The sequence below is a fragment of the Sugiyamaella lignohabitans genome, chromosome A, assembly GCF_001640025.1.
Source record: "Sugiyamaella lignohabitans strain CBS 10342 chromosome A, complete sequence".
Lineage (NCBI taxonomy): Eukaryota > Fungi > Ascomycota > Dipodascomycetes > Dipodascales > Trichomonascaceae > Sugiyamaella > Sugiyamaella lignohabitans.
Window position 1 is genome coordinate 4,657,919 of NC_031672.1, and position 25,618 is coordinate 4,683,536.

A 25,618-nucleotide genomic window follows, 5' to 3' on the forward strand; every position below is an offset into this window, starting at 1 on the left:
TGTTGGGTGTATGTGGTGGAGGAGGAAACATACCTCTTCCTCGGAACCCTTGGTCGTTACTCGGCATCATACTACTGCTACTACCATTGTCGCTGCTGGCCATCATATTACGGCGGTATCCTCCTGGTTGTCCTCCGCCAGATGTATATTGTACGGCATTTTGGTGATTATTTCCGCTATTGTTATTGTTTTTGTACTGATTATAATGCTGTGGTTGACTGTATTGACCTTGATTCAGATTCGAATTTTGATGGTGATTCGGGAATTGTAAATGCTGCTGCTGTTGTTGCTGGTGTTGATGAGAGGATCTCTGACTGTGGAATTGAGGCTGTCTTGGAAACTTATTCGAATTGCTGCTATTTTCGTATGCGCCGTCACGTCTCCCAGCAGTCAGACGGTCGGTTTTACCGAGTCCTAATGAACTGGAACTCATACTAGAGCCTGTAGAACCTCCAACAGACCCTCCACTGGCAGCTCCAGCCCGTTTTCCAAACTGATCGCGGAACTTCACTGGGGTATAGTCCATGAGATGTTTACCAGTATTAGGGTCGATACTGGCCGGACTCGACATCTTCTCGGGGGTATCCACCAGCGACGAATCGACCATTCTTAACACATTTTCCGGTCGAACTGTATCATTATTAACATCCGGCTCGTCTTCACCCTCAAACCTGATTCCAATTTCCTTTTTAATTTTCTTAACCGATCCCGTTTGACTGCGACCAGGATCCATATCCTCGTCGTCGTCCCCATCTCGGTCTCTTTTCAACGCCAATTTCTCGTGATACTTTTGTTTAAAAGTTTGAATAAACTCGTCAATGTCCTTTCCAGCCAGCGTCAGTCGCTGTTTCTTCGCGGCATCCTCGCTAATAATTCTAGCCAGACTATCAATAGCGCTATGACCCGACTCTCTCAGCGGCTTCTTCCTCGTCAGTCCACTAAAATTCGGCCTTTCGCTCTCAGTGTCCACAAAAGTAGCCCCCAACGGTTTCACCACCCGTATCGGAAGTCTCTCAGCTGTTTCTGTTAGTCATATTTCGGGAGACGGGGACTGCCTCCTGTGGCTGGGGCTCCGCCCCAGACCCTGGTTGCTCCTGCTTCGCAGGAGATGGCCAGGACCGTCGACGCAACGACTCGAGCGCAGCGAGAGGAGCAGTGGGGTCTGGGGCGCAGCCCCAGCCGCCGGAGGCACACCCCGGTCCGGCGTACTTACGGTACACGGGAAGGTCCGCTTCGTGGGTGTAGTCCGAGGGGTTGATGACGGCCGGTTCGGTGATTGTCGAGTAGCCAAGAGGAGTGTATGCTTTGGGAGATTCTTGGGCAAAGATATCGCCAAACTGAAGGGCGACAGGGGCTCGAGGTCGTGAACTGCCGCTGCTGCTAGACGGTGCCGAACCTGATCCGGTGCCGGTTCGGTCGTTGTTGTTGCTGTTGCCGCCGGTTCGACGGTCGCGACCAGTGTAATTTCCTGATGGATGGCCTGGCCGGTTTCTCATATGGCCTCCAGAACCGCCAGGACCTCCTCGAGATCCTCTTGGACGAGATCCGGGACCAACTCCGCTGATGGGTCGCGATCCCGGATACGGGCCCTGGACATATGACATGGCCAAAAGATTTCCAAAATTCGAGGTTTCAACTCAAAAACCTGATGTGTCCAAAAATGGTACTGTCGCAATGGGAAATTGAAAATTCTCGTTCCAAAGGAAGTTCAAAGAAATCACAATCGCTCAGATCCAGGTTGGTTACTACTTCTCTTCAAACGAACATTGCATCTCCATCATGCGGTCCTGGAATGCAAACAAACTGCAGACCGCGACAGCCGCGCGTCAGGTGAGAGTAGATCGAGAAGGGGGTCGGGGGGGGGGGGGGGGTCGTGGATTCAATGGACTTTTGCCTTTTTGATCCGGATTTCGTGTGGCAAATTTTGTCGTTGGTGGATGTGTTTCAGGACTCGATAGCAGTAGCTCAAAAACCAGAAAAAACGGAAGTGACAGAGTTGGTTGAGAGGAATTGAGTGAGGTTTCGTATATCGCTTATCGATCGCTAATCGAGAATCAAGATCTGATAGCGGCATATCAGTTTCACATTCGCTTGAAGAGCATGAGGCAGATGAGACTTTCCAGAGCGGGGATCTTTGCTGTAAAAAACGAACAATTCTCGATCCCCTGGGTCAGTCCGTAGTACGGGTCCATTCCAGACGGTCTTAGCAACGAGCGAAGCGAGCCACGGGGTCTGGGGCAGAGCCCCAGCCGCCGGAGGCACACCCTCACCCTACGACTGATAAGGAGCAAAACCGGCCGGTTATTGACACAGAAGTAGACGCAGCAGCAGCAGCAGCAGCAGTGGCAGTTGTTTCGAACCCCAGCTCTTGTTACGTCTGTGGAGGGAAGCGACTGGCGAGGGTGTTCGTCGAACTTGTTTTTGTTCAGTTTTTTCCTTGTTGCTAGGCCAGGAGATCGAGTTTGGCCTGTTCGTGAGCAAAGAGTGACCAGCGTCTGATATCTGGTACTGGAACGAAGAAGTGAAGTCGAGTGTCTGTTTGGATAGTGGAGGTCGACTCTTTATTTTATTTCAAAGTAAAACACAAGTGAGACTTGTATTCTGTATACGACCACAGACCAGTGATAACCTTGAGAATACCATTCGTAGTGATACCAAGTGGTTACTTCCAATAATCAGTCATCTAACAGCCATAACAACAGCCTGTCTCTGTGGCATTCACAGCTGAAGACAGTGCAATGTACTACGTCAAGAGGGCCATATACGGACCGGATCCGAAAGAACAGAAACAGAAATGTAATGCTCTGATTCGGAAGAACCAGCGAGAGATCGATAAACAGCTGACGTCGCTGAACTCGCTGGAGATCAAGTCCAAATCCATGATCAAAGCCGCTGCTAAACGTAATGACATGAAATCGGCACGAATGCTCGCCAAAGAAGTGTATAATATCAAGGGCCAGCGGTCACGACTGCACAAATCCAAAGCCCAACTTAATTCAGTGTCATTACAAGTGAACGAGGCATTTGCCATTCAGAAATTAGAAGGAAGCATGAAATCCAGTACAGGACTCATGAAAGAAGTTAACAGTCTTGTACGACTGCCTGAACTCATGGGGACCATGTCGGAACTGAGTCGAGAGCTCATGAAATCCGGTATCATTGACGAAATGGTTACTGATACTCTTGACACCATGGACGAGGCAGAGTTTCTCGAGGACAGCGAGGCCGAGGAAGAAGTCAATGCCATTCTCGACGAGATCATTGGCGGAAAAGTACAACAAGCAGGCCAAGTGCCTACCAAACTTCCCCAACAACTGGAACAGCCCGTTCTCGAGGAACCCGACGAGGAGGACGACGAGCACAACGAGGCTCTTCTCGACAGCATGCGCCAGCGTCTCAAGGCCCTTCAAAGCTAGCTTTCTCACGATATTTATACGACTCTATTCTGATATTTCCCGTGCCAGACTGCCTCCGGCGGCTGGGGCTCTGCCCCAGACCCCGTGGCTCCTCTCGCTTCGCTCGAGTCGGGATTGGGGGCGACTGCCGCGCTAAGTGCCGGTAGTCAGTGGTTTTTCGGAGTTCTGATGACTCTGCAATTCGTTAAATTGGTTTTATGTAGTATGTAATGTTATACATTTTAGCTAGGGCTCTATAAATTCTTTAAGAACCGTTCGTGGACACTGGTTGTGTCAGGTCTACACTCAGTTCTGACGGTTCAGTGTGAATCGAATATCGGTAAAAATAAATTTCTAGGGCTAAACTGTGAATACTTGACTTACAGTAGGAATTGCCAGAGGAAAGTGGAGGGAATTTACCAGATCTGCTGAATATAAACGCATCATTCGCTCTCGGAAGGGACTGCCTCTGGCAGTTGGGGCTCTGCCCCAGACCCCGTAGCTCCTGCTTGGCAGGAGATGGCTGGGAGCGCCGACGGAACGACTCGAGCGCAGCGAGAGGAGCAGCGGGGTCTGGGGCGGAGCCCCAGCCGCCAGAGGCACAGTGGCCCGGAAAAATACCTATCACCGTTGATATCTCTGCACCCCTGACGATCCGTACATCAGGGGAATAACGTCGATTCGTGATTGGGAGTTCGGGCACGGAAATGTTTCTATAAACGCAATGAATTTTTAACGTGCTATTTGGCTTGGTAACAGGCAGAATTGTTTATATAATGCTAGGATAGTTGGACAGTTGTTTAGCCAGATTGTATCTGTGCTGGTATTGTAGTGATCTCTTTATTATTTTGTTTTATAGGTATGGTTTGTGGTATTAACGGAAGTTTTAAGCTCAAAATAGAGAGCGGTTTAATTGATTTCTTTATTCTCTGGAGAATTTTGGGTCATATAATTTGGTCGGTGAATTCTTATGAGGTTTGGTAGCTTGGTGTGCCGCGCGAGCGCGTAGCGTGTATATGTCGTGAAGTTGTCAGATTCCCCCTGAGTTTCTGCGACTATTCGGTGCTGAAGAATAGATATGAGCATAGATGAACTGGATATTGGCGTTACAAAGGCCGCACCATCGTTGCTTGCCGATATCAAGCGGCTGCTAGGAGAACTGGAGAATCTAGGGGTTGATGAGAGCTCCGTCAAATTGTCTGAAAAGCTGCGTGCTTCTTTGGATCCGTTCCAGGAAGCTCCCCAATTGCTTGATCCCTTGCTTGAAAATGTGGTTTCACGATTGGCTGATGCGATTCTCGATATAATTACTGCTGATGATTCAAGAACGGTGAATGAATGGCCATTTGAAATTCTATATACACTTTGCAAGGTCAGAGGGTACAAAACGGTGTGTCAATTTCTGCCACCCCAGGTCACCCTTCTTGAAGATGTCGTATCTGCACTTGATGAGGATGAACCAATGGGAAATGGTGCCAAAAATGAACAAGATGTTGTGAAACAACAGGATCAGAGTCAGATTTCTGGTATAGAGGAGTCGGGTCCTGCCAAGTTCCGTCCGGTAACCTGGCAGCAGAGGTACAGTCTGCTGTTATGGTTATCAATTCTTGTGCTGGCACCATTTGATCTCGATACTTTCGGACCAGAAATTCAGACTAAGCTTTATACTGTGGCCAAGAAATATATTTCAGTGCCGGGGAAAGAACGAGATGCTGCTATTCTGGTCATGTCGCGTCTGGTGACCCGGTCCGATACTATAGATGTCCTGTTACCTCTATTGTTCGGGGACATTTCTGAAATATTCGACTTGCGGCCCTCTAATGATGAGAATAATGGCAACTCATCTATAACGACGGACTATGTGTCTAATGCTGCCTTTTTCGGAAGGCTTGGGGCTCTTCAGACTACCGCTATGGTGTTTCAGCTTGTTCCTCATAACAAACACATAAGCGACCAACTAAGTTCGCTGTATGATACATTTCTGCAGAAAATACTTTTAAATGAGACGGAAGCTAAAGGTGCAATGGGCGCAAGCACCTTTGATAAGTTGAAAGTCAAGAACCTTGGGAGGATAGCCATATTGCTACTCTCACAGGTAGAGAGTGGTAAGGCCGGCACTAGAGAAGATCATTATTTTGATTACATAGAAGAGATTATCGGTGAGCTGCTGAAATTCTTATCCAATAAGGATACTCTAGTGAGATATAGCACCTCGAAGGCCATTTCTCGCATTGTTCAGAGACTCCCGTCGGAAGATTTCAAACTTGACGTCATTGATGCTGTATTATCCACTATGGATAATGGTTCCGACAATATGGTACCATCTGTTTCATTTCGATCATTATCGGCTTTCTTTGATCAGAAATCACCCTCTTCATGGCATGGTGCGCTACTTTGTATAGCCGAAATGCTAAGAAGGAATCTTCTCGTCCCTAGATTGCATTTTACGAGACTTACAAAGATACTAAACCTCTCTCTTCGTTTTGAACAACAGAAGCTGACATATTCATTGGGTGACAATGTTAGAGACGCTAGCTGTTACGCATGCTGGTCATTATTTAGAGTCTATCAGAATATTGATAATTCTGTGATAGATGCCCTTTTCCGTGATTTGGTGAATCTTGCATGTTATGATCCCGAAGTCAATATTCGTAGAGCTGCCTCTGCTGCTTTACAGGAAGGTGTTGGTCGACAAGGAGGGTGTAATGGTTCGGTGGAGAAACAGGTCGGACTAGTGCAAACTATAGAATATTTCAAAATAGGATTACGGTCCAGATCATATCTAGAAGTAGTACTTCAAATCTACGACCTCGGTTTCAGTTCGGTAGTTGATTATGCTTTGGAGAGAACTGTTTGTAACTGGGACCCGGCGATTCGGCGACTCAGTGCAGTGTCATTAAGATTATTGGCAGAAAATAGCATGTATTCGGATAGAAATGGTGTCGATTCTGGACATAACATTGTGTCAGACACGATAATCAAGGCACTGTTGGAGATGTATGATGATAGGGATATTGATATTAGACATGGCGTGGTCTACACTTTAGGGGAAGTACTTGGAAGTGAAAAACATCTGTCAGACATCAATAGTGTTGTAGACAGCAACCAAATAACGAATATCTTACATGGATTTTCAGAATCCGATCTGAGGCAAGATAATGAAGTTCTTAATAGTGATGCCTTTCTACATCTCGCCAAGTGTTTTGTTCAACACAATGTAAAAGGATACGATGAACAGGATATGATTAACAAGCTCACTATATGTATGGAGCTGAATGATAAGAATGTAGCTAATGGTGTTAGTGAAATCATGAAATGTTTTCAAAACACAAATCACACTGTAAATGCCATTACACCAGCAGTACTTGACAAATGGATCCAGAGAATGATGGCTGGTAAAAGTACATTTGCACTGGCCCTCGGTCTGGTGAGTAATCTACCTACAGGAGAATTGCAGAAAGTGCTGGATGCCCTTGTTAGTGTCATTAAAGGGAATAGCAATGTGGTTGTGAAAGATCTATCCACTAGAGCGCAAGCAGTCCACAGTCTAGGTGAGCTATTTATCGCTCTGGACTCAGAAGACCGTTTGGATTTCCTTGTGGATAATTATTTTGATGCTTTAGTATTTGCGCTGAACGACTATACTGTCGATTCCAGGGGTGATGTTGGTTCCTGGGTACGTGGAGCTGCTATACAAGAAAGCACAAAACTATATAGCAGCCAACGGGCAACTGAAGCGTTTCGAAATGCGGTTGTCAGACGATTATTGGGAATGAGCGTTGAGATACTGCTCAAATTGAGAGTATGTGCAGTCGAGCATCTGAAACAATTACCTCTTTCGATGCCACAGCTCAAACATATCGTAGACACCATCTCAGGAGAGTATGAACGTTCAGCAAAGGTCCTATACTCACATATGACACAGATCTTTGCTCTTGAGCTCGATCCAGCCTCGTCTACTGAGTTTATGATTAGTTATATTAGTGCTGCTGGTGCCCAACATGTGAGTGAAGACACACTTCGAGGGTCCTTAGGGGCACTTGTAAACTACCTTCGAAAACTGTCTCCTGAGGGGATTCAACTCTTCCTAACTCAGTTATCTGACATCATCGATGTGAAGCGATATGGATCACAGACCGTCATTTGTGCCTTGAGAGTACTAGCTCATATTCTCAATAGCGGACTGCTTCTCAGTCTGTACGCCAAAGACAACAAGCAGGAAGTGATTAAAAGGCTGTACATTCGGACCTTTAACGCTCACATCAACACCAAGCAGCTGCCCCGTATTTCCGCTGCAATAGAGGTATTCTCTGGACTTGCCCGCTTGGGTCATCATGAGTCGACGCGACGTCTCGCTGTGCTATGTAACCACATCTTCCCACTAGTCAGAGTTGGTGCTGCCGAAAGTCTTCGAGAAGTGCTCGTAACCCTACTAGAAGACGATACTGGCGAACTCGATGAAGACTCCATTGCCGAGTCCATCGATATTCTAGAAGAAGCCGAATGGTAAGTACCACTGATCAAGCACCATCAACTGGGGCATAAAACTAACCAAACCAGGGCCAGCAAAGACTTCAAAGCTCCAGCTGACAGCGTCCAAAGCCATGTGAAGGACCTGTTGGCATGACCTCTGTAATATTTATTGATCTTTCTTATCTCGGGGTCGGGTGTGCCTCCGGCGGCTGGGGCTCCGCCCCAGACCCTGGTTGCTCCTGCTTCGCAGGAGTTTCGCCGGGACCGTGGACGAACCGACTCGAGCGCAGCGAGAGGAGCCACAGGGTCTGGGGCAGAGCCCCAGCCGCCGGAGGCAGGCCCGGTCCGTGCAATTGTGGATAATGCGAATAAAATAAAAATGGATATAAATAAGAGGTCTTTACTCCTCTTCGCTTGATGACAGGTCGTCCTCTTCGGGCCGTCGGCCAGACACAAATCCCCGTAGACTAATAGGGCCTGTGGATGGTGGGCCCTGGCCTTGAAGGGCTGGCGAGGATACAAGACTCGATGCAGACTGCCGTGGGTTTCTCTCGATAATTGTCACTCTGTTAACCCCGTCGTCTTCGTCGCTCTCCTCACTGTCTTGGTCGTTATTCTGGCCTCCTGAAACTTCTCGGTGTATGGCGTTGGTGCTGCCGTTACTATTGGAATCGTCTTCAAGCGACTCTTCTAACTCGTTGGCGAGAGCACCTAATAAATCATCGTCATCATCGTCGTCATAGTCATTATCGTCGTTTTCATTGCCACGAGTGCTGCTGTCAACATCGGCCATGGCTATATCTTCGTCATCGTCAATTGCGATGGTCTCGGGCTGCTTCTCGGTCTTTCTGGGAAGTGATTTAGATGCTACTCGCGGGGCTCGCTTTGGTTTTGTCGTCGTAGATGATGTTGACGAGGGTACCGATTTCTTGGCTGTTGTCTGTCTAGCAGTGTTCTTATTAGTTGTTGAATTAGTTGAACGAGATGCTGCTTGTCCTTGTGTCTTTGTCGATGTTGAAGTTGAATTTGTGCTTCCGGTTGGTACTGGTGATGGTACATTCAGCTCATGATGCGATGTGTTAGATTCTGGAGGAGACACTCGACCGATTGGTGAAGCTGATCCAGAATCTGATCTTGATATTGACCGAGATGCCGTCCGGGCATGGCCATGTGTGGTAGAGCTGTGAGCTGGAGATCCTGATCCTCCACTTGGAGAAGGAGCTGGCGGCGATGGTGTATCTTGTGACGAAGATGAAGATGTTGGTAGAACTAAGCTATTGGAAGCTTGAGTTTTCTTGGACTTTTCTCGACTTGGATTCACTCGAAGTGTAAAGTCCAACTGATGCAATTTGAACGACCCACTTTTCGGGTCGTATACCAGAACACAATCTACATCTTTGCCAGCTGTAGCTTGACCCCGAAATATATGGCTTTCAGGTCCAGCATCTTCAATAACAAAATCTTCTTTATCTCTCGATAGATTTAGTTTAGATGACGGTCCTAATGAATCTGGTCTAAAGGAATCTGACTTGTTAGTCCCTCCACTCTCATACCTAAAAGCTTTTATCACTATTGTCAAAATACCAGCAATCATCAAATACTAGTACTTACATCGAAGAGAAAATACATCGACAGCTGGTGTAGCCGGTGTATTTGTCGCTGTACTCTGTTTCTTTTTCAGTTTAGATAGCAGCTTTGGGTCTACAGTGACATCAAAGTCGCCTTTTGTTGATGCAAAATCCATGATGCTAAAGCTTGATGCTAATAATGATTCAGATAAATTCGGAAATGTCAAAATCAATGCCAATAACTGTCAATGGTCCTGGATAAATGTCGCCTGTGAATAATCAGGCCGGATGATAAATCTGTGATATTCGGTACCCACGATAGGTTTTATTATGGTTCAATCTGTGGTTCCTTTTTTGCTTTTGCTTTTCTTATTGCTTTTCTTATTACTCAGTTGAGACGGCAACTCGATAAATAACCAGATATACTATAGTCCACTGGATCTGAATCAAATGATACGGGATGAGATGTGGGCCGCCATGTGATATTGGCTGCCTCTGGTCTGTTAGTAGCTGTATGCTTCACTGGGTGGGTATGGGCCTTGATATCTCCTGCTGCGTTACCCCGGAACCCGTTCTGCAGCAGGCCGTTACTGGTGAGTCGATTCGTGCTCTGCAGGTGCCGGAAATTGCAAACCATAAGTGTGAGCTTTTGACAGAGATCGATTTAAATGGAAATAGAATTTCAACTCAACTTGAATAAAGTCTAGAAATATTTGTACGAGTAAGAAGGTAGTACCGTACTACAAGTTAATATGGATTAATTTATCTGAATTTTGTACTAAATTTTAAAATAATTTGTATAAAATAGTTTATAGCGACAGTACCTGTGGCTATTACATGATCAGACAGACGGATATTGGGAATATGTAATGCAAATTGCTCCCTGCATAGATCCCGTATGAAAATATATATGAAAATCGAAATGTATTGCAGCACCAGATGGTGATATAAGTTACGGTGCGTTATAAAAGAATCTGCACCTGAGCTAGCAACGACCCATTGCGGATGTTGTTGCGGTCTAATTTGAGTGGGTTATATAGAAAAATTATCAGGCATTCAACACATTCCTCATTTGCATCAACTTTTCGCCAGATTCATCCCCGTTATCGGACCATGGCAACTACCAATTCCGACACTGGTTCTCATGCCAATGCCAGTACTGGTGTAGGTCATGACAACCAACCATTACCAGTTATCGCGCTTGATCCTACTGAACAGAAGATCAGAGATCTGCTAGTGAAATTCTCAAGTGTGTTTGAGAAATCCGAGAAAAATAAAAGAGAAGATGGTGGTGCAGACTCTAAAGAACCTGTGGTGCTTCGGATTACTGGTGGTTGGGTTAGAGATAAACTACTAGGGAAAGCCTCTCATGATATTGATATTGCTATTAATACCTCTACTGGACTTGTTTTTGCTGAAGCACTTAACGAATATATTACTGAAAATGCACAGGTCTTGGGACTTGAGGCTCGTTCAATTCACAAGATCGAAAAGAACCCAGAAAAGTCGAAACATTTGGAAACTGCCACTACTAAATTATATGATTTAGACATAGATTTTGTCAACCTACGTGCTGAGGAGTATGCTGGAGATTCACGAATTCCTACTGTTCGATTCGGGACTCCTGAGGAAGATGCATATAGACGAGATGCGACACTCAATGCGTTGTTTTATAATTTACAGGAGCAAAAAGTGGAAGACTTTACAGGACGAGGATTACAAGATCTTCGAGATGGAATCTTGCGAACTCCCTTACCATCTTTTGTGACATTTGATGAAGATCCATTGCGTGTGTTGAGACTCATTCGGTTTTCCAGCACCTTTGGGTTTGAGATTGAAGAATCCGCAACTCAGGCAATGTCCGACCCTCGAATAAGGTTGGCGCTTATCCGCAAAATCAGTCGTGAAAGAGTTGGTACCGAGGTGGGAAAAATCCTTCGTAGCAGCAATCCCGCAAAGGGTCTTAATGAGATTGCCGAACTGGGTCTTGAGGATTCTATTTTCTTACTCCTAGATGCATATAAACCAAAAGGTTTTGAAGCACCACCATCTCAATTAATACCATGTGTAAAAGTTCTTGATGAGCTTGTAAAGTCGACTCCTGAACAACTACACCCAGAACTCCGAAGTGCTAATATTCTCAACTCTCCAAGTCTATGGCTAGCATCAGCTCTGAACCACTGGGGAACAATTCAAGCTATAGATGAAAAGAAAAAGCCAGCTTCCGCTGTCAGCTTGATAATCAGAGACGGACTCAAACTTCCCAATAATGAGGGTAAGCTTGTTTCGGACTTATATGCCCTAGAAACGGCCGTACAAGAGGCTGCCAGCAATTTTGAGACATTGTCTCGAAAGGATCTTGGCGTACTGATTAGAAAATGTGACCAACATTGGAGACTATATTTTGTGTTTGCCATGATCAAGCAGCTAATGGCCGAAAACTCCAATGCCAATGAGATCTTTGCTAACTACTCTAGCCTCATTGACAAAGTGTATGCCTTTGACGTAGCCGACGCCTGGGCCTTGAAGCCACTTGTCAATGGCAAACAAATTCAACAGGCCTTTGGTCTTCGAAAAGGTGGCCCTTATCTTGCTGAAACACTCAACTCTCTGATTGAATATCAGCTTGCCAATCCAGGAGTTTCCGAGGCCGAATGTCTTGACTACATCATGACATTAAAATGTAAATATGTATCTGCATAAGACTACCATGAATACTAATGATAAAGATCTCAACCAATGCTCTTGTGCCATTCAAAACCGAATAATATTATCAGAAGTGGGACCCCTGACCCGACTCGAGCGCAGCGAGAGGAGCAGCGGGGTCTGGGGCGGAGCCCCAGCCGCCGGAGGCAGAGTGGTGAGAGAACATAAAGATACAGATTAAATATACAGATGTGTGAGCGTAGTCCAATCAAATACAACAACAATATACATAAGAGTGGAGAGATCATCTCTTTGAAAAGCATACCTTGAACCAACTGCGAGTGCAGAACACGACGTTACCTACCAGTCTGAAAATAGCAATAACGGCATTGGACCAGAGCAAAAATGCGAAGAAATAGGTAGTACGATGACTGACTGAAGCAGTGATACCAACTTCATTAGCATTAGTCGAAGTGATACCTAAAATCAGAGCTAAATTGCTGAAAATCCACAGAATGATCAGATTGGTACGGAAACTCTTGTACTCGTCGTCGTTGCTCTTCTTTTCCACACTCTTTTCGGCTACATACGGAGCCAGTGCGCGATCCACAATCTGCTGGAACTGTTGGTCGAGATAGCCTTGAGGACGCTCGATTTCTTCGACAACTGCAGTAAGACCATCACTATCCTTCTTTGATTGTGCAACAGGCAATGCGTCGACCTTGTCAGATCCCTTGGTACCCCAAGAAACATCGTGCCAGTTACAGAACGCATAAACATTGAGGATATTGACGAAACTTGGCATAAGGAACATGTACTGCAGGAAACTGTGGAATACGTGCCAAGGATCGAGGTACAGGAAACCAGAAACAATGTACAAACCAAAAGTCGAGCCGAGGGCCACAATAATTAAACTTGTGATTGATGTGAAGAAATTACTGAAGAACTCGCTGACCGAACTAATGGGCTGTTCAGTGAACGCAGTTGCTGCCAAATAGAATGAAATGGCTACAACATAGAACTGAATGATACCGAAAGCGACAATCGAAACGTAGTAACTCCATTTAGAACCTTTAGGTCTGTTTCCTAGAGCCAACAAGAAAGACAAAATAACAAAAGAAGCATACAAATATTTCAATACCAGTGCTATGATGTTGCTGACGTCCTTGGCAAATGGGAAACTCTTTGCATCGGAGCTGCCACCAAAGGCATTTGGGTCAGCAGCCAATTGCATAATGACTGTAGTGGTAAGGTAATAAGAAGCCAGCGAGAACCAGGATAACACCAATTGAACCATGTTATAGAGCAGTTGAATATGCAAGAACAACATACGAAGAGGATTATGGCCAGACTTGTAAATTCTGCCAAAATGCATCACACTATAAATGGAAGCAGCAAAAGAACCATTGAGCCAACGACGACGTTGACTGATGAACTCAGCAACACCTTCAGGAACATCAGTCTCAGCTTTGGATGCCTTGACATAAGTCAAGTGCCACTTGTCACCTGCTTTGAAAGTGACCTCGAAACACAAGATACGATCCTCGGCCAAGAACATATTTTTCTTGAAAATATTCATACCATCAATACCCTTTTTGCCCAACCGACTAGCAAGAGTATGGTCACCATGGAAATATTGTTCGAGGGGTCTTCCACGAATGGCTTCATATCTATATGCAGAAAAGGCACCGGGTAAGACCGAGATGAATCCAAAAGTCGATTCCAAGGGCTTGTCAAGGATATTGGAGATTTTATACTCGAAGTTTTGTGCAGCAATAAGTGGGTTGAGCAAGAGCTTGTAGTTTTTACCCAACATGGCGTGAATTTCACCACAGGCACCACCAACGTTCTTGTTGTTATAAAATGCTTGCCAAAGGGCAATAATCGATTTGGGAGCTGGCTTGGTACCAGCATCAAGTAAAATACACACTTCTGGGTTCAGCATTCGGCCGAAAGCGTTGAAAAGCCAACGGTGAGAATTGATTTTCTTGGAGTTCTTTTGCTTCAAACAGAAAATGAACTGGACAGGAGGGAGTGAAGAATCGTTGTTTTCAGCTGGTCTGAGAAGCTGGTTGCTAGGAGTAACACATAATTGAGTGGTATACTCGAAAATATGCGCCACTGTCTCTCTTCCATCAACCATTTTCTTTAGTCTATCAGGCTGGTAAACACCAATGGTGGTTAAAACATCAAGAACGTTGTCATCACAAGGATCAATACCGTCCATGATTAAGGTAACAACAATCTTTTGCCATGCAGGGCCGCCATTGTTCCAGAATTGGGATTTTTTTATTTTACAGATGTTTCTGATGTTCTGCATGATACCGTACAAGGTACGAGTAGTGAGGTTTTTATCTTCCTAGAATGGGGGTTAGTATGGGCTTTCGTGGAGCTCAACAAACCAGTATACTTACATTATAATAGGTGACAGCGATGAGAAGTTCGGTGTGACGTTTCTCTTCAGCAACACGAAGACTGTAACCATTTTTGACAGTAAACTCATCTGGATCACAGGTAGCAGCAGTATATCTCATGTGGGTAAATTCTTTGCTGCCGCTTTCAGGATCACGATATTTAGGCAGGATCGAGGATTTGATTGCAGTAGGAACAGGATAATCCGTCGAGAATACCTTACCTTTGACAAGATTGACCTTTCTAGTGGGCAATCTCTTTAAACCACTATTCGATCGAGTTGGTTCAGGAGGAGGTTGAAGCTGGTCAAGAGGCTGATTTTGAGTTTGGTCGCCAAAGTATGGAGCTGGCTCGTTGTTTAGAGTATCAGCAGACAGTTCGCCAGACGAGTTGTCAAATCTGTAATTAGGATAAGGAGCGATTTCGACAGCGGGGAAACCAGTAATACCGCCAATAGGCTCAAACCCACCAGTGGTCTCACTAATATCATCGGGATACGGGAGAGCTGGTCGTGGAGGAGGTGGATAGTTTCCGTGATATGGTTCTTGAGTTAATGGTTGATTGTCATCATAGTTGTAGGTATCGTCCATAGCTGGATCATGGGTCGACAGATCATACATGGGATAAGAATTGTCCTGATGACCATCGTCATGGTCAGGAAGATAGGTCTGACTCAAATCACCAGTATATGGCGATTGATAGACAGACTGAGGAGCCGAGTCAAACGGGTTTAAATTGTTATTGTGCACAGATCCAGAGTATGGGGTGTAGTTACCTACCGAGGGGTCGACAGAAGGCGGTGTATAACTGTTGTCATATGGAGAAGCGACTCTTGGAGGGGGGTTAATATGACCCTGGTTGGGTGACAGATAGGAATGAGCATCTGAAGGGTGTGCAGTAGCTCCCGTAGCACCAGTGGCTGTAGTGTGAACTGATCCACTGCCACTAGGAATACGCTGGTTTTGTTGTCCCTGGCTATTATAGCTGTAATCCTGGGACTGATCTATCCCTTGATTTTGGTCGTGGCCCTGATTTGGGTTTTGATACCCAGATCCACCTTGGTTGTGATTGTAAGACATGATTTATACAGCTCAGATTCCCAAAATGTTGTATTGGACAAACGGTGCAGTTATACCAATGCACAAAGGTCGAATCTAACAGCAACGCAACAGAACGTTCGCAATAGCTGTACAAAGGGTCCAAAACACACAATCCAAACAAAATGATCCAGATATTTTAATACTGGCTCAAAAAAAAACGTCTCAAAGATTATCTTGTGAGAACAGGAATCTAATTAGACTCTGATCAGACTGTAACAATAAGAATCGCCAATTTATCACCACGTACTCAAGGACAGACAGACGCTCTGACAGATTCTGAAGCTGAACTACAAAACTTTATAAATGTTATGCTGAAACTATAGATGAGTTAGTCAACACGAACGCTCAAACCGGCGAATATAACATATAACCAAACGACACGAATACACAAATACAAGTGCTGTTTAGCGAGCCAGATGTATGTGTTCTACGGTTCGTAGTGTAAACAAACAATCAACAACTGCAAGTCAAAACGCTACGTTACGTACTACACTCTATCAACTGAGTACCAAATATCCACTCACTTCTCGTCCAGTACCTACCTTGTTCTTATACTAACCAAGACACTTGCAAAACAAGTTAACCTAAGAAAAATCACAAAGTGATATATATAGCCAAAAAATAAACTGAGGCTTGTGCCAAATTGAGATGAGGCCAAAATAGGTTCGTAATGTGCAATAGCCGGGCGGATTTTCTTTTTTAATTCTAGTATTTTTGCACCAAATACAAACAGACAAGATCGGCCAACTGGCGCGCGTCTGCGTCGTGTTATTACACAGCCAGCCGGTACTACCAGTGTTTCAGAGCTGCTTGAGACAGCGTTGGCAGTGCTTCATTTTGTTCGGGTTAGTTTTGGTGGGTGGTGCCGCTAACCTGCTATCAAACTGGGTCACTTTTAATATTGATTTTAGACTTTTTACAGTCGCTAGTCCAAATTATACAACTCCAATGACCAACCGACTCCGTAACTGACTCCGTCACATGCTGAGGCTGAAACCAGGGGTACATTAGCTGGAGTAGTACTACTGCAGACCGCAATGGCTATCAAGGACAATCACTATACGCTCTTAACCCGATGTGCAGTCTATCGGTCTTCTTCTGGCTGGCTCACTTTTCGTTCTCCCCTGAATAATTTCCGCTGTCAAACTAGTGTCAACCCTCAACAATCGCCCATTACTTGTCTATCTATCTCTAACTCTATCTCTCGTTTATGTAAACTTATTCTTTCTATCTCTAACTCTATCTCTTGTTTATCTTACTTATCCTCTCTATCTCTCTGTTCAATATTCTATATTTCTTGTCTATCTCACTCTACTTTTGTATTCTATCTCTCTTGCTCTTTTTTTTCTTTATCTCACTTCTTTCTAAATCTCTATGTCCTATATTCTATTCTCAGACATGCTACCACGCTACATCGCTTAAAATTATTTACCGTTAGCTAAGACAAACGCATCCCTGAACCGAATTTAATTCTTGCTCAGCCGGCTCGACGACTGGCTCACCAGCCTCAACTCTTCTCTTAGCTACCTACCAGCTCAAACACCCAACGGTCGCCAACCGAGGACCAGCAGGTGCTGAAACAACACCAACCGCAACCCGTCTCCCAATCAGTCTCACTCCTGCTGCCACTACTGCTGGCCCGCCTGCCACCATTTACAATATTATTTTATGGCTGCTGTGTTCAATCGGTTCCCTACTCTCCACTTCCAGTATTCAGCCTCCACTTCTCATGCGCTGACGTGCCCCTCGACCCTGCCTTGATAGCCCCTCTCCCCTCCTCCCACATTCAACTGAGCTAAAAATACATACAACTTGCTTTTGTCACAGTTTATTTTTTTATCATGTTGCAGACTTGCATGAGCCCCAATCTGTCGAAATCTGCTATAATTAGTATGCAATAAACAAATAATCTGCACCCTGGAACGTCGCACTTTCATCGCTCTCCGTCGAAGCCCGTGCTCTCGGCGTTCCCAATCCAGCCAGAAAACAAACTTGGTGCTCAAAATTCAATTGGCACTTCCTCGAACGGGAAATCCCCAACTTATCGCCCTTAGACTCAACTCTAATCAAGCTTTCTCTCCAGGGAGTGTTGAAGGGGCCTGTCTGCCTCCGGCGGCTGGGGCTCCGCCCCAGACCCCGCTGTGCTCCGCTTCGCGGAGCTGCTGGGACCGTGTTGTGAGTTTTTGCTGCTCCTGGGGTGGATGTTTGGCCAACGAGGCTGTGTATTCTGATTTTTTCCATGTCAATGGTGGATATATGGGCATGGTTTATGGTTTTCATCTTTTGCAATTTTGAGGTGGAATATGGCTGGCTAAATCGATTATGTAATGGATTACGTGATTGACTTGGTTTCTCATCGGCTTAACACCGCCAAAAGATATCTCCGGCACTCGTAGACGGTCCGGCCGCGCTCATGAGGCTCAAGAAAAACAGCCGCTTGGATCCAGCGTCAACTGGCGGAGATGGTCCTGCGAGAGATCCATCTCCGAAGCTACTCAATTATTATTACAACTCCAACCCCGAAACTCTTGGGGCCGCCGACGCCCGACTCGAGCGAAGCGAGAGGAGCCACGGGGTCTGGGGCGGAGCCCCAGCCGCCGGAGGCATTGCCGACCCCAATAATTGTGACCAGAGTGAGAGAGAGTTAGACCAGGGGTGATGTGGGGTCCGCGTGGGGGTGGTGTACATCTCCGAGCAAGATCGGGGATATCGGTTATAAGATCCGTGAAGCGTCTCCGCAATTAGTTTTAGCTGTGTGGTGACTATCGACTGGAGGGGTATAAATAGGGTGCTAGTCTCGTGATTGCGGGTTTGTTAGAGCAAAACGAGCTGATATCGATATTTTGAAATAGTAACAATGGAATTTGAAAGGTATGGTAGCATTGTGCTTGGTGGAGACTCTTGTGAATGGCAATATATTTCGGAGTTGTAGTACTAACCAGGATGTAGACTGGGTAACTCGGGGCTCAAGGTGTCCAAAATCATTCTTGGTATGTATCGGTGGTGTGATTTGGTTTTTTTGATTAGTTTGGTGATTGGATTGCTTATTGTGTGGTATCAATTGTATTTGGAGATTGAATTGTTCATTGTGTGGTATCAATTGTATTTGGAAGTTGCTGTTTACTAACAATCCAGGCTGTATGAGCTATGGCAAGAAGTCATGGAATGAATGGGTTTTGGAAGACGAGGAACTTGTCTTCAGTTTGATGAAGAAGGCCTATGATGTGGGTATTCGTACTTTTGACACTGCTGATATGTACTCAGATGGCCATTCTGAGATTCTTGTAGGAAAGTTCCTCAAAAAGTACAACATCCCCCGTTCCACTATTGTCATTTTGTCCAAATGTTATAACAAGTGTGACTCTGATCCTTCTATTGAGAACACTGAGCTCAATTGGATCAACCGATGGGGTTTGAGTAGAAAGCACATCTTTGATGCGGTTGAGGATTCTGTGAAGAGACTTGGTACTTATATTGATGTCTTGCAAATTCACCGTCTCGACAGAGAAACCAGCAAGGAGGAGATCATGGAGGCTCTTCACGATGTTGTTAAGAGCGGCCAAGTCAGATATATTGGTGCCTCCAGTATGAGAGCTACTGAATTTGCCCAATTGCAATTCATTGCTGAGAAGCACAACTGGACCAAGTTCATTTCCATGCAAAACTTTTACAACCTCGTGTATCGTGAGGAGGAGAGAGAAATGATCCCTTACTGTAAGGAGACTGGCGTCGGCCTTATTCCTTGGTCGCCAGTCGCCCGTGGCGTCTTGGCTCGTCCTGTCGGTGAAGGATCTCTCCGTTCCAGTACTGATAAATTCGCCAAGTTCCTTAAATTAGGCCATGCAAAGGAGGACCAAGAGATTATCAACCGTGTTGAGGAAGTTGCCAAGAAGAGAGGAATTTCCATGGCACAAGTTGCTATTGCTTGGACTCTTTCCAAAGGAACTGCTCCTATTGTCGGTTTTAACAAGCTCGAGAGAATTGATGAGGCTGTAGAGGCTATCTCAATCAAGTTGACCGACGAGGAGATTAGCTACCTTGAGGAGCCTTATATTCCTCATCCTGTTGCTGGCTTTTAAACTCAGCAGGGTGCTACTAACTTGAGTTTATTATATAATCAAGTAAAGAATAAAATGAGATAACATCGAAGTTTATAAGCAAGAAGTAAACAATAAAATAAGAAAGCATATTCACTAGGAGTAGGTTTGTCTGAAGCTTACTATAAGCTAGAGGCAATTAACGAGAAAACGTATATTAAAACATCAGAATATAAATAAAAATTACAATGCGGTTGATATATTACAAAGATTTGATCATCTTGAGCATATTTTCAAGTGCAAAGCCAGTCTCAGGCTTACTGGCTGGAGCATCGCCATTTAATGCCCACACAAAATCACTTTGAATACCCAGAGGAAGCACGGTCGAATCATCTCCAGATGTCGATGCCAGCATCTTCTTCATTCTAGCAGTATGCTCGAAATTTCTTGCTGCCTCTTCAGCGCGGTCAACAATAGATTTATCGATTCCACACATGGAAGCAACATGCATACCGAATGATCCAGGAGATACCCCATCTTCGAGTTTGTATAGGAAAGTCACCTTGCGGCTGCTTTCGTCCACTAGAATAGCCATTCTCTTGGCGTTGACTTGTGGATGGTTGGCGAAACTGTTGTTGAGAGTGCCATAGTGTGTTGCGAAAAAGCCCAAACTACCGACGTGTGTAGCCAGGTGATGCAAAACTGCTTCTGCAATCGCAAATCCATCCGAGCTACTACCACCTCTACCAAGCTCATCAAGCACAATGAGCGACTTATTGGTAGCTTCGCTGAGAATTCTCTTCGTTTCTGAAAGCTCAACATAAAAGGTCGATTTGCCAGCAAAGATATTGTCGTTGGCGCCCAATCTCGTCATGATACGGTCAACGGGGGTGAGACGTGCACTTTCAGCTGGAACATAACACCCAATTTGGGCCATGATAACAGCTGTACATGTCATTCTCAGAACTGTAGACTTTCCAGCAGCATTAGCTCCTGTCAACAGAGTGATATTGGCGTTTTCACCACCTAGGGAAACATCGTTGGGAATAAAATCGCTACTTGCTGACATGAAACAAGGATGTCTAAGTTCTTTGAAATCAAGAACACCTCTGTCGCTCTCCACAAACTGAGGCCTGCAACTAGGCGATCCCAATGAGCTTGAGGTTTTAGCCAAACTGATCAAACAGTCGACACTTCCCAGAATTTGGACTGCTTTCAGCCATTGCAAGTAATCGTTATCGAAACGCTGGTAAAACTTTGCTTGTACTCCATCGACAGCAACCTTGTGTAGCTCGCGTGCTTCTTGCAACTCCCTTACCAGACTTCGCACTTCGGGTGACCAGTATCGCTTTACTTTACCAGTGGCACCCATCTGTTGCCAATCTTTAGGAATGTTTTTCACTTTGACGGGAACTTCAATCAGGTAGATTTCCTTGCCACTATCGCGGTAACAGATTCCCACTGATCCATATTCACGCTTGTACTTCTTCAACCAACCTTCAAGCTCCTTTTCAATACCATCGATCTTGTTCTTCGTGTTATCAAACTCTTCCTCGATACCTGGTTCAGGAACTAAAACATTATCGTATTGTGCTTTTTGACGGTCGAATGCGTCTGTCCATTGGGGCAGCAGATTCTCTAAATTAGGCATACTTTCGAAAAGCTCTTTAAGAAGAGGATCAGTCGATGAATCAGAGAACTTTTGGTTCAATCCTGCCATAAGCTTATAAACAAGCTCAAAACTTTCAATCACTCTCACAAACTCCTTTGGTTTCAAATGACCAGCATGGATTCGTGACAGCAATCTCTCAAGATCAGGAAGTGAGATAAGCTTAGACTCAATAAACTCTTGAACATCAGGGTTGTTGTTCAAGAATTCAACTGTGTCGAGTCTGGCATTGATTTTAATTGGGTCCATCAATGGATGACTAACCCATCCTTTGAGCTTTCGCTTACCAAATGGTGTGATACATCTGTTCAACAATCTGAAAAGTGTACCTTCAGCACCACCATCAAAAGTATTGGCAAATACCTCCAAGTTCTGCAAAGACTGACCATCCAATACAACACTTGATCCCTTCTGAATGGTCTCATAGTAGTTGAAATTACCCAAAGAAATAAGACTGTCGTCCAACTTCAGTGATCTGAGATACCACATCAGTCCTCCGAAAGCAGACATTGAAAGTGGCTTGTTCTTGGAAATATCTCTCATGGCAATAGGATAGTTTGATAAATCATCTGCATCCTCTCCTTTAAAGAAGCGGGAGTTAAGCAATTCTTCATATGAGGTGTCGTAATCCCAGTACTCACTGCCAGACTTCAAGAAATTCCACAAGGTATCGACAGAAGTATTGTTCTTCAAAATTTTAACTGCTCTTGAAGCAATACATCCCTTTTCTAGGATCAATTCTCTGGGTCGGATCTGGGCGATCAGTGTTTCAAACTGCGAAAAATCCACATCGTCCTCAAATTCAGTAGTATAAAATGCACCAGTGGCGGTATCTACAAAACAAGTTGCAAAATGTAAATCCTGTTGCTTGACAGCCATACAAAAGGTGGACATTTCGTCAACTAACATAGCTTCATCAGTCAAAGTTCCCGCAGTAAGAACATATGAGAGCTCTCGCTTGATAATCTTCTCTTCCTTTTTGCCAGATTTACGGTCATTCATTTCCTTGGCCAAGGCCGTCTCTTTCTGATCGACTCTGGCTACCTTATGACCCTTGGCAATAAATGCGGACGCCCAGTAATCAAATGACATTTCAGGAATACCTGCCAATCTCATATTGGCTCGACCACCACCGGCCAATTTCAGATCAAACTCACCGTGAGCAATATCGGCATCTCTTTCATAGAGTTCGTAGAATTTACCTTTTTTGAAAAATACAACAGTGTTCCACATCTTGCTTTTGATTTCCCAGTATTGTTTTTCAAATGCTGTAAACTTTGCCCATGCGGATTTGGGAATGTATAAAGTTCTAGGATCGTACTCAGCATCTCCTTCGCGGTTTCCATCAGCATCTTTTATATCAACTAGCCATGCATATCGTTCCTCATTTTCCTTTTCAAACGACTTTGTACTGCCAAACGACGGTTTCTTAATCGGTGAGGAGGATCTGACTGGTGAAGAGCTAGCCAATGCTGGCTTTGATGATCCGGAATATGTTGAACCAGCTGAGAACTTGCTGAGAGCTGCTGGAGGAGATGAAGGAACAATGGGCTCGGTTGAAGTCCGCGATGCTTGCGAAGAAGCAGGAGGACTACTATTTGATTTGCGTTTCTTTTTTGGCTTTTCGTCTTCCTCATCATCTTCATCGTCTACAATGAAGTCATCCATTTCTAATACTTGTTAGTTTTTTGACTTTATACATCCTTTAAAATGGACCAAAGTTTGAGTATGTACTTACCATCTTCTTCGTTAACAACGTCCATTGCCAGATCATCATCTTCATCCTCTTCTGCTGCTGCTGCGTCTTCTTTGTATTCATCTTCATCGTCATCATCTACAATCTGACGCCTCTTCGAAGCTATAATTTTGTTAGACACTAAACTCAAGATTTTCATTACTTTCCAATTAAACCGGACTTACATTTCTTCTGGCTCACAGAAACCTCATCTTCCTCATCACTACTCTCAGCATAACTGACTCTTTTTCTGGCCTGGAATCTTGTTAGCAATTATGTATCCCACAATAAACATCCCACACTGCCTGCTTACCCTTCTGGTTGGGCTTGAAGTCATGACCCCACTTGATGAAGGAGGCTCACTATCCAAACTCAGTTCGACATTCACATTACGAGCAGCTTTAAGCTCCTGTGAAAGATCCACAGTATTAATATGAGAAGGAGTACGCGCACGTAACGCGACCCCTTCATCAACATGAGGGGTATAGGGAGTATGCAAACCAGCTCCACCTACCATTCTTTTGTCATCTTCGCCAGACTTTGATGGTCTAGAAGGAGTTTGGTGTGGCTCAGTACGTTTACGTTCATTGTCATTATCATTGGCAGAGCCTGTTCTTTCCAGTGACAGAGGGGTTGCAGGCTCTTGGACCTTGACTTCAACTGGTTCTTTATTTTCTTTCCCAGCAAATGGTGATTTTGGAGGGGCTCCTGCTTTAGAGAAAAAGCTGAGAATACTCTTTTGAGCACCAGCAGTTTTTGCCTTTGGCGTGGTTTTTGGTGGCATATTAAGCAATGGGTTTTAACGTGTCACACCACTGAGATATCTAATATAGCGAAATATTTAGATCAAAAGGAGCAAAAAATCCACTAAATAGCAAATTAAAAAGGCAAATCAGAATATAGTCTGGGAGTGAATACCAAAAGACCAAGTTTTTTTTTATAATTTTAAATGTCTAGTAAAAATAAAAAGAATGGAAGCTCTCACCAAGTTTCAAGCATGAGATAAAGAGGTTGTCCCAGATAAAGATGCAGGATTCAATTTAACCATCCGTAGTCGCGTTCGCGTTCTGACGCGGGTAGCCGTACATACCATACTATTTCATCTCCTTAGAAACGGATCAATAGGAGATCATGATAATCGGTAAAATGAAATGGCTGGTTTACAAGTTGGTTGGTTGACTGGTTGACTGGTTGACTGGTTGGCTGGTTGACTGGTTGGGTCGACTGAAGGGTTGATTTGTTGGCTGGTCTGCCGTCTGGTTATTTTGCCTGCCTACTTCGCCTGCCAGCAGGTATCGTCAATTGATCCTGAAACTTTAGCAGGATGTTCGGTTTTCTCGGAATCAGAAGATCAGTCAACTCGGTGTAGAATCCTTCTCGAACCTAACAATCCTAAGAATCATATAATTAATGCAATCAATTAAGAGTCATTATAAACATAAACACAGAAAAACAGAATTCAGCATGTAAATACAATAACATGAACAAACAGAAAAATAAAAAACCACGAAGCCAGAAGGCTGACACATCTATTCAGCGAAATTGGTTCCTACAAACTTTTTGATTTGAGGATAAATAATATCCGAGGTCTCACCTTGGAACGAATGGAGTAAACCCTTTTCACCGTAATAGTCAAGCAAAGGAAGGGTCATCTCTCTATACTTGTCCAGTCTCTGTTTAAACACTTCTGGATTATCGTCGGGTCGTTTTGTCAGTGGTTCTCCAGTGATATCGTCCTTACCTGGTACTTTAGGAGGATTGAAAGTTAAATTATATATTCTACCAGATTTGGCATGAACCCATCTGTTTTCAATTCTATCAAGGATAACTTCCTCTGGAACCTTGAGTTCCACCACAAGATTCAGAGCAGCTCCACTTTTATTCAAGATAGAGTCGAGTGCTGGAGCTTGACTAACGGTTCTAGGAAACCCATCTAACAGCCAAGAACTTTCAGAGTTCAGCCATCCACGATTTTGAAGTTCGGTACCAATAAGAGATACCATTGTTGAATCTGGGACTAAGCCACCATCTTTGATGATAGTGGCTGCCTCCTTGCCGACCTTAGTGCCTTTTTGGATGTTATCTCGTAACAAATCTCCAGAAGAGATGGCAGGAATTCCTTTAAAATCTCTTAAAAGGCGAGATACTTGAGTTCCTTTTCCAGCTCCTGGAGCGCCTAAAAATAATGCTCGCAGAGGCCTTCTGACTCGTGTCATTGATAATACAATGTTTGTATGAACAAGAAGTTAGTCAACTTAACTGCACGAGTTTAGATTTGTTGAGTATGCTCAGGGGTAGATCACGTGGCTATTGAGGGGTAATTTCTTTACCAAAAACCCTAGCCTTGAAGTAAAGATACAAAAAGAGCAGAGTGAATACTATACTTTGAAAGCTGTAGCTCTACTCCTTATGACGTGTTTTCCAGTCTATGGTGATCAATGGATATTTATAAGTGTATTTGGTCACTTGTAAAGCGGGGAACCGACCATCCACCATAACTCTAGTGAGCCTGAATATTCTAGTTATGCAGGGATTGTCACTGCGATTAGATGCTGATAGTGGGTTCTGTAGTGATCTGCGATT

General features: G+C 44.5%; 9 protein-coding genes across 9 annotated transcripts; 4 read left to right on the plus strand and 5 right to left on the minus strand.

Moving 5' to 3' along the window:
- Positions 1-2,738: 2,738 nt before the first annotated feature.
- VPS24 (ESCRT-III subunit protein VPS24) lies at positions 2,739-3,416 on the plus strand (the record flags this gene model as incomplete). The annotated part of the gene is made up of 1 exon (XM_018878381.1): positions 2,739-3,416. One exon carries the CDS (start codon positions 2,739-2,741, stop codon positions 3,414-3,416), a length of 678 nt encoding a protein of 225 aa, XP_018735691.1.
- A 1,057-nt stretch (positions 3,417-4,473) lies between these two features.
- On the plus strand, positions 4,474-7,905 carry AWJ20_1497 (uncharacterized protein; the record flags this gene model as incomplete). Its single annotated transcript, XM_018878382.1, has 1 exon — positions 4,474-7,905. The coding sequence occupies one exon, from the start codon at positions 4,474-4,476 to the stop codon at positions 7,903-7,905; it is 3,432 nt and encodes a 1,143-aa protein (XP_018735692.1).
- Positions 7,906-8,268: 363 nt separating this feature from the next.
- Positions 8,269-9,462, minus strand: eaf1 (RNA polymerase II transcription elongation factor SpEAF; the record flags this gene model as incomplete). The annotated part of the gene is made up of 1 exon (XM_018878383.1): positions 8,269-9,462. One exon carries the CDS (start codon positions 9,460-9,462, stop codon positions 8,269-8,271), a length of 1,194 nt encoding a protein of 397 aa, XP_018735693.1.
- A 1,087-nt stretch (positions 9,463-10,549) lies between these two features.
- Positions 10,550-12,139, plus strand: CCA1 (Cca1p; the record flags this gene model as incomplete). Its single annotated transcript, XM_018878384.1, has 1 exon — positions 10,550-12,139. The coding sequence occupies one exon, from the start codon at positions 10,550-10,552 to the stop codon at positions 12,137-12,139; it is 1,590 nt and encodes a 529-aa protein (XP_018735694.1).
- Positions 12,140-12,386: 247 nt separating this feature from the next.
- CHS2 (chitin synthase CHS2) lies at positions 12,387-14,309 on the minus strand (the record flags this gene model as incomplete). Its single annotated transcript, XM_018878387.1, has 1 exon — positions 12,387-14,309. One exon carries the CDS (start codon positions 14,307-14,309, stop codon positions 12,387-12,389), a length of 1,923 nt encoding a protein of 640 aa, XP_018735695.1.
- A 166-nt stretch (positions 14,310-14,475) lies between these two features.
- Positions 14,476-15,573, minus strand: AWJ20_1501 (uncharacterized protein; the record flags this gene model as incomplete). The annotated part of the gene is made up of 1 exon (XM_018878388.1): positions 14,476-15,573. The coding sequence occupies one exon, from the start codon at positions 15,571-15,573 to the stop codon at positions 14,476-14,478; it is 1,098 nt and encodes a 365-aa protein (XP_018735696.1).
- A 3,161-nt stretch (positions 15,574-18,734) lies between these two features.
- AWJ20_1502 (aldo-keto reductase superfamily protein) lies at positions 18,735-19,673 on the plus strand (the record flags this gene model as incomplete). The annotated part of the gene is made up of 1 exon (XM_018878389.1): positions 18,735-19,673. The coding sequence occupies one exon, from the start codon at positions 18,735-18,737 to the stop codon at positions 19,671-19,673; it is 939 nt and encodes a 312-aa protein (XP_018735697.1).
- Positions 19,674-19,893: 220 nt separating this feature from the next.
- Positions 19,894-22,968, minus strand: MSH6 (mismatch repair ATPase MSH6; the record flags this gene model as incomplete). Its single annotated transcript, XM_018878390.1, has 1 exon — positions 19,894-22,968. One exon carries the CDS (start codon positions 22,966-22,968, stop codon positions 19,894-19,896), a length of 3,075 nt encoding a protein of 1,024 aa, XP_018735698.1.
- Positions 22,969-24,564: 1,596 nt separating this feature from the next.
- Positions 24,565-25,251, minus strand: ADK2 (adenylate kinase ADK2; the record flags this gene model as incomplete). The annotated part of the gene is made up of 1 exon (XM_018878391.1): positions 24,565-25,251. The coding sequence occupies one exon, from the start codon at positions 25,249-25,251 to the stop codon at positions 24,565-24,567; it is 687 nt and encodes a 228-aa protein (XP_018735699.1).
- Between the last annotated feature and the right edge of the window lie 367 nt (positions 25,252-25,618).